This window comes from Calliphora vicina, chromosome 3 (genome assembly GCF_958450345.1).
Source record: "Calliphora vicina chromosome 3, idCalVici1.1, whole genome shotgun sequence".
Classification (NCBI taxonomy): Eukaryota; Metazoa; Arthropoda; class Insecta; order Diptera; family Calliphoridae; genus Calliphora; species Calliphora vicina.
This window is the reverse complement of record NC_088782.1, coordinates 131,432,775-131,447,528: the sequence shown is the minus strand read 5'-3', so window position 1 is coordinate 131,447,528 and position 14,754 is coordinate 131,432,775. Positions and strand designations below refer to the sequence as shown.

General features: G+C 29.7%; 1 protein-coding gene across 2 annotated transcripts; it reads right to left on the bottom strand.

Moving 5' to 3' along the window:
* Positions 1–888: 888 nt before the first annotated feature.
* Positions 889–13,843, bottom strand: LOC135954429 (cationic amino acid transporter 2). Of its 2 annotated transcripts, none has more exons than XM_065504599.1 (5): positions 13,603–13,843; positions 4,662–5,029; positions 3,852–4,112; positions 1,904–2,689; positions 889–1,762 (listed from the first exon to the last, which is right to left on the bottom strand). In XM_065504599.1, exons 1-5 carry the CDS (start codon positions 13,626–13,628, stop codon positions 1,314–1,316), a joined length of 1,890 nt encoding a protein of 629 aa, XP_065360671.1. In that variant the 5' UTR covers positions 13,629–13,843; the 3' UTR covers positions 889–1,313. The 2 variants fall into 2 exon arrangements, with proteins under 2 accessions (XP_065360671.1, XP_065360673.1); XM_065504601.1 differs by lacking the exon at positions 13,603–13,843 and adding an exon at positions 5,573–5,669.
* Between the last annotated feature and the right edge of the window lie 911 nt (positions 13,844–14,754).

Genomic DNA, 14,754 nt, shown 5'->3' with positions numbered 1-14,754 from the left:
TTTTTATGTCATTAGAACGACAATTACGTACACATTTCGATTCCTTTAAATTAAATTGCAAAAGTAATTATTTAAACTTGTGCAAAAATTCGTAGCTTTAACTTTAATAGTTTTCAAAATACAGATATCCGGCATATATCGGCCAAAAATTTTTTTTTTTGGTTTTTTTATAGTCCTGTAAAGTTAAAGGTTTTTTCTTGTCATTTTAATATTAGAAAAATGTGATTTTTTTACTTTTGAATCGAAGTAGCCTTTTTTTGCAAATTAGCACACGTTTTTATAAAACAGTTAGCAATTAACCATTCCACGTGGTTATTACGCAGTTTTTGTGTGTTTTTTTATGTAAAAGTTAAGTGATTAGGAACTAGTTTTAAATCTATAGAAACTAAATTAAAAAAAAGTTTGAAAGGCCAGAACAAATTAAAAGAGGCTATTAGAGGTTAAGTGTAAATTACATCTAATACTGTAAAGTATCAAGAGTAAGTACTACAAATTTCAGCTGCAATTATCTGCCATTCCAATAACCAGAACGATTTCAGTGCCTTTATATTTTACACATTTTTTTTGTATTTTTTTTGGTCAATTTCAAAAATGATGTATGTTTGAGAGTTATTTACGTCTATGCTGATTTGGCCAAACCATGTATTTATTTGTATGTCGAAATTTTTTCAATGGATCATTTAAGTTATTTTTAATTATAAACCTAATTGAAGCCATTTTCAAAAATTACCTTAGGGAGCTTTTTTATTACAGTTGACTGGACTAACAAAAAAAAGAATTTCCGAGTTTTACCCGGAATTTTTAAATTTTTTTTCTTTACAAACCATCTCCTGAAAATTTCGAATCAAATAAAAAAAAATCAGCCAAATCGCTCCAGCCGTTCTCACGTGATGACATTACATACATGGACCATTTCATTTTTATATATATAGATTTTACTAATAACTTAATTAAAACACTTAATCTTGTATAAGTATCTATTTCAGGCAATACAAAATATAAAAAGTGCAGATCGTGTTCCTGCAATATATGTAAATATTATCATTTGGTAATAATTTTTAATACATTTAAGTATATGTGTTTCTTTTGTTTACAAAACAAATATTTAGCATCCGTGAAATTTGTGAGAAACGGAGTAAGAAATTACTCCAACTTAGAACTGCATTTAAAAGCAAATTCAAGTATGTGGCTAAATTTTAAACAAATTGTAGGGGAAAAAATGCACAAAATGCCACTTTCTTGAAGTTCATTGTGAATTCGGCTATAAGAGTTTGCTTAACGCTTAGTTTAAATATTCGATACGAAACAATTAATTAGTTTGGCAGGACCATCAGAGGGACTTGTGTACTAAATCTTTCGTCATGTTGTAGAGATGAAATGGAATTTGTTTCACTTCTTCCACGAGATTCCGAGTCGGCCAGTATCTTCAATTCTCGGCGTCGTAAACTGCTGTTACGTATGCTGTAGGCAAAGAATATAACTAAGCCTATTGCAATCCAAATGCTAAATCTGACCCAGGTCATGATGTCCAATTTGATCATAAGATAAATGTTGATGAGCAATGAAAATCCGGGAACCCATGGAACAAAGGGAACCTTAAAAGCTAGAGATGAGGATGCAACAGGTTGGCGCGATATAATAAATAGTGTAATGAATAGCGAAAACACATTTAAAGACAGCTTTATAATATCCACCACAGACACCAGCGAGAAGTTTTCCTCAAATGTAGTCAATACGTGGGTTAATAAAATGCACTGGAATACTGCAACAAGACAATAACAAATAACAAATTTAAATTTAATATATGGATATATTTAGGTTGAATAGTTGCCGCAAATAGTCTGAGGCCTAGACTAGTCCTAACTAGATAAAAAAGTTTGAGTTTTAATTGTTTTTCACTTACCATATAAACATATCATTATTGTAACAATTCTGGCAGTCTTTTTGGTGGGCACTATCGACTTTGATGTATTAAACAACATTTTCAACAGACCACAGTTGATTTCATTGTAGTCTATTACAGCGCGACCATTGGCAAAGTGGCGACTGTCTCTTTTCTCATCACTTTCATAGCGTAAAATCAATACGCAGGCAGCTACCATGGAGTAGGCCAAGAATGTTCCTATAGACATCATGTTCATCAGCTGCTTCAAATTAAAAATGGCAGCGAATGCTCCAGTTAGAAAGCCAGTGAGCAATGTACTATTTAAAGGTGTTTTGTGTTTTGAACTAATTTCACCCATAAATTTGAATAGTAAACCGTCATTGGCCATGGCATACACAATACGTGGCAATGGAAACATGGAGCCCATAAGACTGGTACACATGGCGCAGATAGCTCCTATCGAGACCACATACTTGGCCACCGTCCAACCATAAATACTGAAGACATGGACCAATGGAGCACTTTCATCTTGTTCGTAGTACGGCAACATCATGGTAAGAACAGTGGAGATACCAAAGTACGCCAGGAAGACCATGGCCAGCGATGTGATAACCGCAAATGGTATGGATTTCTTAGGGTTTTTAGCTTCTTCACCGGCAGTAGCAATGCAATCAAAGCCAATAAAACCATAAAAACATATAGCGGCACCTCTAATGATGCCTGCAAAACCATAGGGAGCAAAACCGCCATCACCATAACCCTCCGGTACTGATGATTTGGGTAGAGCCCAATTGCTGGTTGACACTAAAATTATACAAGTTGACCAAATCAATAACATAAATATCAATATTAATATGATTACATTACAGTGGCAATCATTGGCCAAACAATAACGATTAATTTTTAATTATTAGTATGTATGTACTTAAACACAGAGAAAACAGATTCGTGATAGCAACCGAATTTGTTGCCAATCGAATGATTCGGTTGCACACATAGAATTTTTTGGTTCTATCAACAGAAAGTCAGTTGATAAAGAAGAATTTCGCTTGAAGCAACCAATCTTTTGCTACTCCTTCCAACATTTTGTAGCCACAACTCTAAAAATCAGTCACTAAGGTAGAATCATTCGATTGGCAACAAATTTGGTTGCTATCACGAATCTGTTTTCTCTGTGAATGCATGTATATTAACCAAATGAATTGATTTTATGATATGAAAGAAATTGAATCGTATTCCGAAAAAATAATAAAAATGGTAAAATTTTATATGTGTGTGAAGTTAAATTCGAATTTAACTAGCACAGACAAAAACCACATTTTTTAACATTGATCATTTTACAGTCAACATAGCACAACATTCACATGTCCCACTAATACAGTTCCAACAGGTACCTCTTGGACCACCATATCTATATAGTGCAATATGCGAACCTTCCACACAATTCCCAAAATGGACACCAAATCCTCTCCAGAAAATTTTTCAAAAAAATACAATTTTCCAAATCAAATTTTCTCAAATCCCAAGATTATTTCAGATATCCCACTATAACAGTTCCAACAAGTGCTCCTTGCACCAACACTTCCATACAGTATAGTATGCGAACCATTCACCCAGTTTCCAAAATGGTCACTAATCCTCTCCAGCATTTGTTTTCAAAAAACTCAATTTTATTTAAATTCCAATATTAATTCTTACTATCTTACTTTTATTTCAAGTCAGAAATTTATTTTTTTATTATTTTTTTTATTTTTTATAGTTCTGAAATTATTTCAGATACATATTTCAGATATATTTCATGTACTACAATTTATTTATGATGACTGTTAAGTGCTTAACAGTGATATGTTGACTGTAAAATGATCAATGTTAAAAAATGTGGTTTTTGTCTGTGCTAGTTAAATTCGAATTTAACTTCACACACATTTATTTGTCTTGCTTTTTCGCATTTGCTATTGTTACTTACCTTTAAAAAGACCGGCTCCAATGACAAACACGACCACACTTAAATTGAGTAAAGTGAATATTGTGTTGAGGCGCGTAGATTCTTTAGCACCCATGGCTATGGCCCAGGCAAATATAATGGTAACTCCAAAGGCAAATATATCGGGATATGCATTAAGCCCATCTATATTCATTGGCAGGTTTTCACTCAAGAAATTCTCCATAGCGTGGCCACACAGATTATCCAAATACGCACTTAAACCTTTAACTACACTGGCCGAACCTGGAAAAGAATAAATTATTAAATACTCGTACCTACAAATATGGATGTGTGCTCGCTCATGTGCCGAATGGGAAGAGCAATCATTCCACATGGTTTTGTTTATTAATAAAACAAATTGTCTAAACATCAATTAAAACCCATATAAATCAATCAAGTCAATTAAATGTTGAACACTCAAGGGAGATGCCGTAATTTAATCTCAATTTTACAAGACACAATACTTTCTTTTTGCATTTATACAGAGAAGTTAAATAAATACGAGTATAATAAATGTAGTTTTTTTTAATGTGGATTTTAATTTATTAATAAGTGAAACAAATGATTTATTTAATTTACATATGCGTTCTTGCTTAGAACTTTAAATTTAGATGTTATTTAAAAAAGAGTTACTATGACACTACCCAGTACATTTAAATATGCACATGTAGGTATACTCGTACATTAACTATGCAATGAAACTCTTCAAGTGTATTGTTTTAGAACTAAGCAGACGTCTGTCTGCATTTCGAATAAAGACAAATATGAAATATTTGAGTCTTCTTAACTTACCTATTGCATATTCCAATATCAAATTCCAGCCAATTATGAATGCAATGAACTCTCCAATTGTAACGTAACTGTAGATATAAGCTGATCCCGCTCTGGGAACACGTGCTCCAAACTCAGCATAACATAAACCGGCAAAAATTGAGGCAATTGCAGCAATAAGAAAACTGAAAATCACAGCAGGACCAGCATATATTTTTGACACTTGTCCAGCCAACACATACACACCTACACCCAGTGTGGATCCAATGCCCAGAGTCGTCAAATCAAAGGCCGACAAAACTTTTGCCAATTTAGATTCGCTTGAGTCTTCTATAGGTTTCTTGCGACTTAACGTCTTATATATACTTTTAAAACCGGGAAAGGTCATTCTGAAATGAAGTCCGAAATCATAAAAACAACCTTAATTACAGTCAATTAATTGTTTTTGTTTATCTGTCGTCATACATCAAATAATAAATATGTACTTGTAGAAATATATCAACATATTATCACGTCTTCAATAAATTTCAGATCAACTTTTTGTTTATTAAAGCGGCAGAATAAAATAAAAACTTGCATGTTTTCAATAGTGGATTTTTCGCTCACAAGTTTTGTTTTTACAATTGTTTAATTAATTGTTTACAGTATTTAGGAAAACACCAAATAATAGTATGTATGTTTAATTTACACTTTCTTGTTAATGTGAGAAATTGCCTATAAGAAATGAGTCAGTGTTTTTTTTAATTTAATTTAAAAAAATTGGGCCTTGTTTGGTTTATTAGTGAAATATGTGTGTAATTTTATATTTTTTATAACAGCAACTATTTTCAACACCGCCAAATAATAAAAACATGAAGCTCTTTAAATTTTGTTCAATTAGCAAATTTTATTTATTTTTTTTGTTACTATTGTAAAATCAAAAGATTCGTTACCTTGGCAAATTGTTTATTGTTTTTTTTATATATTTTATAATTTTTCAAAACTATATTTTTTACACTCACTAGAATAAGAACTGAACCAAAATCTTAAGGGATTTTTCTTTAAATACTATTGACTCACAAAACAGTGTTGAATTTATTTTATACGATCATACACATTCCTACATATGTATCTATATAAATACGATCTTCAAGCTTAACTTATTTATAACCGAGGTGAAGTTGAATTAGTTAATTGATTTAAGCAAAATATTGTGAAAGCTTTTCTAAAGTTTCTCGTTTTTTATTTGTAAAAAATTAAGCTTTTATTCAAAATGTACATAGTATGTCTTGTCAAAAAATATAACGTTTTTATTTAAACTATTTACAGTTATGGATAAAATAGTAGCTCTAAGTTGGTCATATAATATCTTGTTATACTCGTATTATTGCGATTATTTCATATCACAGTATTGCGAGTAAACAATAAATTTCTAAATAATGCAAATATTAATAAAAAAACTGTACATCATCTCAATAATCACTAGTTTACAATGATTTTTGTTCATGATGTGAAACATGTATGCGTTTGTGGCTTTATGTCGCCTAACTTCTGGAAACATGTGTATGTATATTGAAAAAAATCTAGGACTCCAGGACATACTAAAAATAACATTAAACAAAAATGAGCCTCATCGCTAAACGTAATTTTGCGATAAAACAGTCGTCAATAAGTTGCGTGAATCAATAACTGATTTTCAAAGTACATTTGGATAATTGGAAGCGTTGTTCAAGCATCAATCTATTTATAATGATTTGCCAGTGTATACTGATCCTAAATGTCAAAAAGTGAGAACAGTAGGACAGTTCTTTAGAATGTTAATCCTTTCGCAAGTTCTTTCGGCCTTAAAAAAACGGCCTTTATTATTATAAATATTTTTGAAAATGTTGGTAATGATACTCCTGTGTGCCACAAAACATGTCGTCTTTACAATCAAATAAAAAATCTCAACTATTTCAAAAAATACATATTTTTATTTTAAAATCAAAAATTGCATTCTTACTGATACACCCTATACATAAAAATAACCGTTATAGATTGTATGCTGTAAAATTCACGAATATAGAACGAATTCGAAATGCCTATTAAAATAGAAATATAATAACACGGTGCTACGATGGAAAAAAAAACTTGAAAAACGACCTAGCGTAGGTTATAGGGCTTGCTGAGTACATTAGAAATTGTGTCAAAAAATTTCCAAAACACCCTCAAATTCAGAAGTTATACTGAAAAAACCATTTTCAGTTATGTCCGTGAACTTATCGATCTGTAACTCAGTCAGTCTCTGTCCGACTTTAAATTTTTAAACGGGGTTAAAAAGAAAACTGATCACGCTTTAAAATGGCGTGCATTTGATACATTTGTTTTTGTTAAGAATATCTAAAAGAAAAACTAAATTTATCAACTTTTTTGATTTTAATCGCTTTTCATTGCTAATTTTGATATGGAAGATTATAAAAATTTATATCAATGTATTAAGGAAATTGTAAAACTTATTCAACTTTTCATTAACACCTTTTTAGTATTTTCTCCCCCAGCCCATATGAATAAAAAAAAACAAAAAACTATACAAAAAAAATTTGTTCTACAATTTTTAATTTACAAGGTAAATTTTATGGAACTTTTTTCGAAAAAGTTTAATAACTTTTGCAAGTATAAACCGATTTTAACAACTAATATCTCGTTTTTGTCTACATAAAATTGCCTATAAAATTCGATACTGTGCAAAAAAAATAGGGTTTCATAGACAAAATTTTAAATAACTATTGCTGAATTTGAAAAATTAGGAAAAAAAATTAATAAGAATTCCAAACTATTTATAAAAACTTACATAATTTCTAGGATCTATATCCTATACATACATTTTACGAAAGCTTAATTCTTTACCTAACTATAATTGTTTAAAATTTTGAAATGTGTGAGTTAGAGGTACTAAAGTACTACGACCTATCCTAAAACAGTGTTTTCAAAATATCTCAAAATTTTGAGGGTGTTTCAAAATCTTTGAAAACGGTTTTATTATGTCCTCACCTAGGCCTATAACCTCCATTAGGTGGCTTTTCAAGTTCTGACAAAAAGTGTAATTTTGTAGCAGAGTGTAATTTTTTCTTTTTTGAAAACACAAGATTTTTATAATTATAAAATTCATACAAACTTTATTGTATAATCACAAAAATGGCATATACGGTATCATAACACATTAAATTTTTAGCAAAATTGGATGTTCAACGAAATTGATCCACAATATTATAAAAGATATAAACCTGTCGATCAATCAAATTTTACCCCAGACTAATTTTTTTTTGATTTTGTGATATACGTGAAGATAACTTCGGGACGATTCTGTTCAAATCCGGTACAGTTGGGTCGATCGGAAGAAACGTGGTAATAAATATCTAAAGTACTGTTCCGATAGTAAAATGATACAAACAAATCGTATAGGAGAACATAACCTTTAAGAAAATTAAATTTGTGACCAACCGTTAGAATACAAAGTGGGATACAGTGTTTCAAAGTTCACAACTTTTAGTTTGCAGTGTTTTATAGAGCTCGTGACTTGTTTTTTCCCAAAATCTCAAAATCTTAAAATGAGTATGTAACAGAATTGTGTTATCAATTTTATTTAAAGCACAGTCATATACATATTTGTAAAATGTTAGATCTAAAAAAGTACTGCAAAGAGAGGCATCGCAAAAAATAGTTATGGCTGCAGAATGCCATACTGTGTCAAATTGTCATCAGTATTATATCTCAAATGATTTCATTTAAAACTACAACTCTTCTACACAAAATTTTAATGATCATGTTACTTGTGTGACAATGTTATTTATTTCTTCTGAAACTAATAGAAAAAGTAGGTTTTTGTTAAGTTTGAAAGCTTTCCTTTGGAATATTTTTCCATTCAAAGTGTTGTTTTGATCGCAACTGTATGTGTACTTGCCGTTAGATACAATTAATGCAGTGCAAAGAAAATACAGAGATCAATACTATGCAACATTTTACAGTTTGGTGGCTAATAATAATAATTAATATACTTTGACAGTTGTTATATATTCCATCTGCCTATACCCTATGTTGTTCTTTAGGCTGTTTTAAGTTTGCGCTCGAATTTGATATACAATAAAATTTATTTTATTAATTATTTTTATTTCAATTCGTTATAATGTATTTCGAATATATTAGAGTGCTCCAAGATTGTATGGACGAAAAAAACTTTCTAGGTACAAGCCCCCCCCCTCTAGAATTGTTCTATGTATTGTAGAAACACGTTGTGTCAAATATTAGGATGATAGGATAACGTTAACTGGTGGCGCAACGACGTTCAAGTTTTAAGGTGCATTTACAAGGGGAAAATATGCAATTTTTTCAGTTTTTGTAAAAATTTTGCCATTAAATAATGACTTTTACAATTTAATTTAAAAGAATCGAAATGTGTACGTAATTGTCGTTATAATAAGATATAAAAGACAAAAATTGGTGAAAAAATGTTAAAGTTATTAAAAAATCGCCAGGCCATTAACGTGACTCAGGCCACTAGAACAAGAAATTTATGAACAAAATTAACATATTTTGAGAAATATTAAAATAAAAGCTTATTGTTACTTAAAATATATCCATGTTTACTTGTATATGAGTTTTTGTCCTCGTAGGATACCGTTAACCTATTCTCAGGTATGACCAAAAAAATTAAATTTTTTTAAAGGCAGTTTCAAAACTCCAATTTCAAATTTTTAAAAATTTTGTTAAACAAATTTCAGAATTTTTTGATCATCACGTGGGGATTTATTGACAATATAATAGGGAATAACAATGTGAAAAAAGTATGTCAATACCTCCTATAGTTTTTCCGTACCTGCGATATAAATTTTGCGATTTTCGAGAAAAACTAATTTTTTGGCCATATTTTGGGGAATGACCAGAATTTCCTTACTGTAATGATTTTTAAGTAAAAGCTATTCAGAATAATATAGTCCAGGTAATTTTAAATATAGTCTGAAAGTTTTACTAAAATCGGAAAACTTTAACCCTTAAATCGTGAAGGTCAAAGGTCAATTTTTTCAATATTTGGAATTTCTCATGGAAAGATAGCGAAATATTATATATGTTTGGGCCGATTTTGATGAAACTTAAGAAAAATATAAAATGAAGTCTAGTATTCACAATAATAGTACAAAAATGGAAATTAACCCAAGTAAATATGGATATATTTTAAGTAAAAATAATCTTTTATTTTAATATTTCTCAAAATATGTTAATTTTGTTCATAAATTTCTTGTTCTAGTGGCCTGAGTCACGTTAATGGCCTGGCGATTTTTTAATAACTTTAACATTTTTTCACCAATTTTTGTCTTTTATATCTTATTATAACGACAATTACGTACACATTTCGATTCTTTTAAATTAAATTGTAAAAGTCATTATTTAATGGCAAAATTTTTACAAAAACTGAAAAAATTGCATATTTTCCCCTTGTAAATGCACCTCAAAACTTCACCGTCGTTGCGCCACCAGTTAACGTTATCCTATCATCCTAATATTTTACACAACGTGTTTCTACAATACATAGAACAATTCTAAAGGGGGGGACGGTCAAAATTCGCAATTTTATTTTTTTGGAGCACTCTAATATATATATATATATATATATATATATATATATATATTAGAGTGTCCCTTAGAATTAAATTTTTGGAAATGTTGAGACGGTACCCCCTGAAAACTTGTGTAATGACATAAAACACCACCAACATTTTTTTAGCTTGTTCTAAGAAGGGCAACCCGTGCCGACTTAGCGATTTAGTTTTGAGGTGCATTTACAAGGGAAAAAAATGCATTTTTTTCAGTTTTTGTAAAAATTTTGCCATTAAATAATTACTTTAGCAATTTAATTTAAAAGAATCGAAATGTGTACATAATTGTCGTTCTAATAAGATATAAAAGACAAAAATAGGTTAAAAAATGTTAAAGTTATTAAAAAATCGCCAGGCCATTAACGTGTCTCAGGCCACTAGAACATGAAATGTAGAAACAAAATTAACATATTTTGAGAAATATTAAAATAAAAGTTTATTTTTACTTAGAATATATCCATATTTACTTGTATATGAGTTTTTATCTTCGTAGGATACCGCTAACCTATTCCCAAGTATGACCAAAAAAAATTATTTTTATAACGGCAGTTTCAAAACTCCATTTTCAAATTTTTAAAAATTTTGTTAAACAAATTTCAGAATTTTTTTATCATCACGTGGGGATTTATTGACAACATAATAGGGAATAAAAATGTGAAAAAAGTATGTCAATACCTCCTATAGTTTTTCCGTACCAGCGAGTTAAATTTTGAGATTTTCGAGAAAAACTAATATTTTGGCCATATTTTGGAGAATGAGCCGAATTTCCTTACTGTTATGATTTTAAAGTAAAAGCTATTCAGAATAGTATAGTTCAGTTAATTTAAAATATAGTCTAAAAGTTTTACTAAAATCGGAAAACTTTAACCCTTAAATCGTGAAGGTCAAAGTTCAAATTTTTCAATATTTCAAATTTCTCATGGAAAGATAGCGAAATGTTATATATTTTTGGGCCGATTTTGATGAAACTTAAGAAAAATGTAACACAAAGTCCAGTATTTACAAAAACAACAGAAAAATTTAAATTAACCCATAATAGCACTTGGGATTAAAATGACCCCAAACTTCCAAAAAAAATTAAAAAATAGTCAATTTCAATAGAGCTGATGAACATTTTATTTTTATAGGAAACAAACTTTAAAATATTGTGTTGTGTATTAGAAAATAGTATTAGGAAGCTATTTTGAAAAATGTTCAAAATTTTCTTCAATTTTGACCACACATTTTTCAAACTTCAAAATATTGTATTTATACCTGATTTTTGCTTTAATAACGTAATTAATATTTTATTAAGGATTTTTGAATAATAAAATTGATTTTAACCCTTAGTGTACTTTTGATTTAATAGATTTAAAAAGTAACTTGAATGATTGAATTTATTTTACTCTGAAAAACATTAAAGTTATCACCATTCATATTGAATGTGTTTTTCGTGACTTTAAAATTTGAGTGTCTTTTTAACCCCAAGTGCTATTAAGGGTTAATTTTAATTTTTGTGCTATTATTATAAATACTAGACATCATGTTATATTTTTCTTAAGTTTCATCAAAATAGGCCCAAAAATATATAACATTTCGCTATTTTTCCATGAGAAATTCCAAATATTGAAAAATTTGACCTTTGACCTTCTCGATTTAAGGGTTAACGTTTTCCGATTTTAGTAAAACTTTCAGATTATATTTAGAGTTACCGGGAATATAATATTCTGAATAGCTTTTGCTTAATAATCATAACAGTAAAGAAATTCTGCTCATTCGTCAAAATATGGCCAAAAAAATAGTTTTTCTCGAAAATCTCAAAATTTAAATGGCAGGTACGGAAAAACTATAGGAGGTATTGACATATTTTTATACCCTACACCACCATAGTGGGGAGGGTATTATGCGTTTGTGCAGATGTTTGTAACGCCTAAAAATATTAGTCTAACACCCACCTTAAAGTATACCGATCGACTTAGAATCACTTTCTGAGTCGATTAAGCGATGTCCGTCCGTCCTTCTGGTCGGCTGGCTGGCTGGCTGGCTGGCTGGCTGTCCATGTAAACCTTGTGCGCAGAGTACAGGTCGCAATTTTGAAGATATTTCGATCAAATTTGGTACATATTATTTCTTCGGCCCAAGGACCAAGCCTATTGAAACTGGCTGAAATCGGTCCACTATTTCACCTAGCCCCCATACAAATGTCCTCCCGAAATTGGACTTTATCGGTCATAAATGTTTAATTTATATATGTATCTCCACAAATTCCGCTCCAAATAAGTTTTATATACACAAAACTCATGTCACCAAATTTTGTTACGATCGGTCCATAATTAGTCATTAGCTCCCATTGGTAAACACACAAAATTCAACATAGTTAACTTTAATATAGACATAAATCACACGACCTAATTTCATGGTGATCGGTCCATAATTGGTCATAGCCCCCATATAACCCCACTTCCGAAAATCACTCAAAAATATAAATTATTGAAATTTTAAAAGACAAATTTTTTTGCTCTTTTACTTAGTGTAGGGTATTATATGGTCGGGCTTGACCGACCATACTTTCTTACTTGTTTTTTCATATTTTTATTCCCTATTATGTTGTCAATAAATCCCCATGTGATGATCAAAAAATTCTGAAATTTTACAAAATTTTTAAAAATTTGAAAATGGAGTTTTGAAACTGCGGTTAATATATATATTATATATGATCGGATTATGTTTTACTAGATTGTTTTAGTTATAAACTATTTCCAGTGAACATTTCACATGCAATTCAATAACATTCAATAGGCAAATGACGTTACTTATTTATTTTATATTCTGCGATAAAAACTTTTCAAAGAGGTTAACAAAAAAATGTTGGAATATGTTGCGGTTTTAATACTGACAGACTGGCATAGTGATAAATGAATAGTCTATAAATTTGTATGACTTTAAAAGAGGAAATTAATTCGCGCTAAAAATGTTCTGCACTTTGCACTTTGTGTACCCTACATTAGTGATTTAAAACACTTCTCATTAACTAATAATACAGATTTGTTGCTTTAAAATTTTCATTAAAAAACTATTATTAGGTTTGAATTTATTTTCAAGTGCAATAGTAGTATGCAATATCTAGTAATTTTGAGTCGGGTCGTAGTATCTGTATTTGTACTATTGCGTGCATTCAAATTAAATTAAAATCAATAAAATACCGAAGAATGCATACGTTAACTAAAAATAAACAAATATGTATGTAGGTACGAGCACTAATGTATATTTCTTGTTTCTATTAGTTATAATTAATTTGTATGACTTGTGGCAGAAGCATTTTTTAGATAAAATATTGTCTTTAATTGTCAATTGTCTTTAAAATTATTTCTTACCCAATATTTTGTAAAACATCTTCCATTTTTAATTCTTTGTTTTTTTTTATTATTCAATATTATTTAATATCACAAATTGGAGAAATATTTTGAAATGTAATACATTTATTAGATGTGTACATAAATTATTATTTATGGTTTTTAAGAATAAGTTAAAATTGTTATTGAAAAACACGCGGCATTATGCACCGGCAATTGTAAATGAAACTTTAGTTGGTAACAAGTCTGAACGTTTATGGAGTTTGTAAAGAACTGTTTGGTATCTAATAGATACACACTGTTGGCTGACAGCTGTTTTTGACACGACGGGAGATTTTTTGGCCGAAAAGAGAAACATTTCAAACGAAATACTCATTCGCTCAGAATAAAGAGCAGCGTTGCCACACAAAAAATATTTTTCCTACCAAATTTCTAATTAAAAACTACCAAAGCCTACCAAAACCTACCAAATTTAAAATATTTGAGAAATGCTATATGGATTCGTTTCAAAATTAATAGTTAACTATATAATTATATTATTGCTACTATAAAATTACCCAGAGAAAGAAAGTAAATAACACTACAATCATAAATATGTTAAAATCGTTCAGTTTTCGAGATTTTATGTTTGAGTCGATTTAACGATGTCCTTCCGTACGTCTGTCTGGCTGGTTGTCCATGTATTTCACATAGCCCCCATATAAATGTCCTCCAGAAATAAGACATTATCCGTCATAAATGCTTGATTTATATAGATATTAAATAACATTTTTACAAATAAATTACACCAAAAAATTATATTCATAATTGATCATAGCTTTCATATAAGGCCCTCTTCCGAAAATTTCTTAAACGAGCATAAAACTCCTAAAAGTGTTGGTATCCCGAAAAAAATCAACACAAATAAGTTTCATATAGAAATAAATTACGTGTCCTAATTTCCATAATTGGACATTTAAAGTGTCAGATGAAACAGAAATATTGCAGCAGAGTTTAACACATATTATTAGAAAATAAAAGTTTTGAGAGCCCTTTGGCATTTTTTGAACATAACACTACTAAATAAATACTCATTTACCTGACTAAACTAAATATTTAAGAAAATGCTATCTTCATATTTTGCAAATATGTAGTTTTATTATTTTGGCTTAACATAAGTAGTTTTTTCGTTAT

Bases quoted from the DNA above. Each gene is read 5' to 3' on its own strand.
- LOC135954429 (XM_065504599.1), bottom strand. From the start codon at position 13,628: ATGGAAGATGTTTTACAAAATATTGG. The intron at 4,113-4,661 runs GTAAGTTAAGAA...ATTCTTTTCCAG, and splicing joins GATATTGGAATATGCAATAG to GTTCGGCCAGTGTAGTTAAA. The intron at 2,690-3,851 runs GTAAGTAACAAT...GTATAATTTTAG, and splicing joins TGGAGCCGGTCTTTTTAAAG to TGTCAACCAGCAATTGGGCT.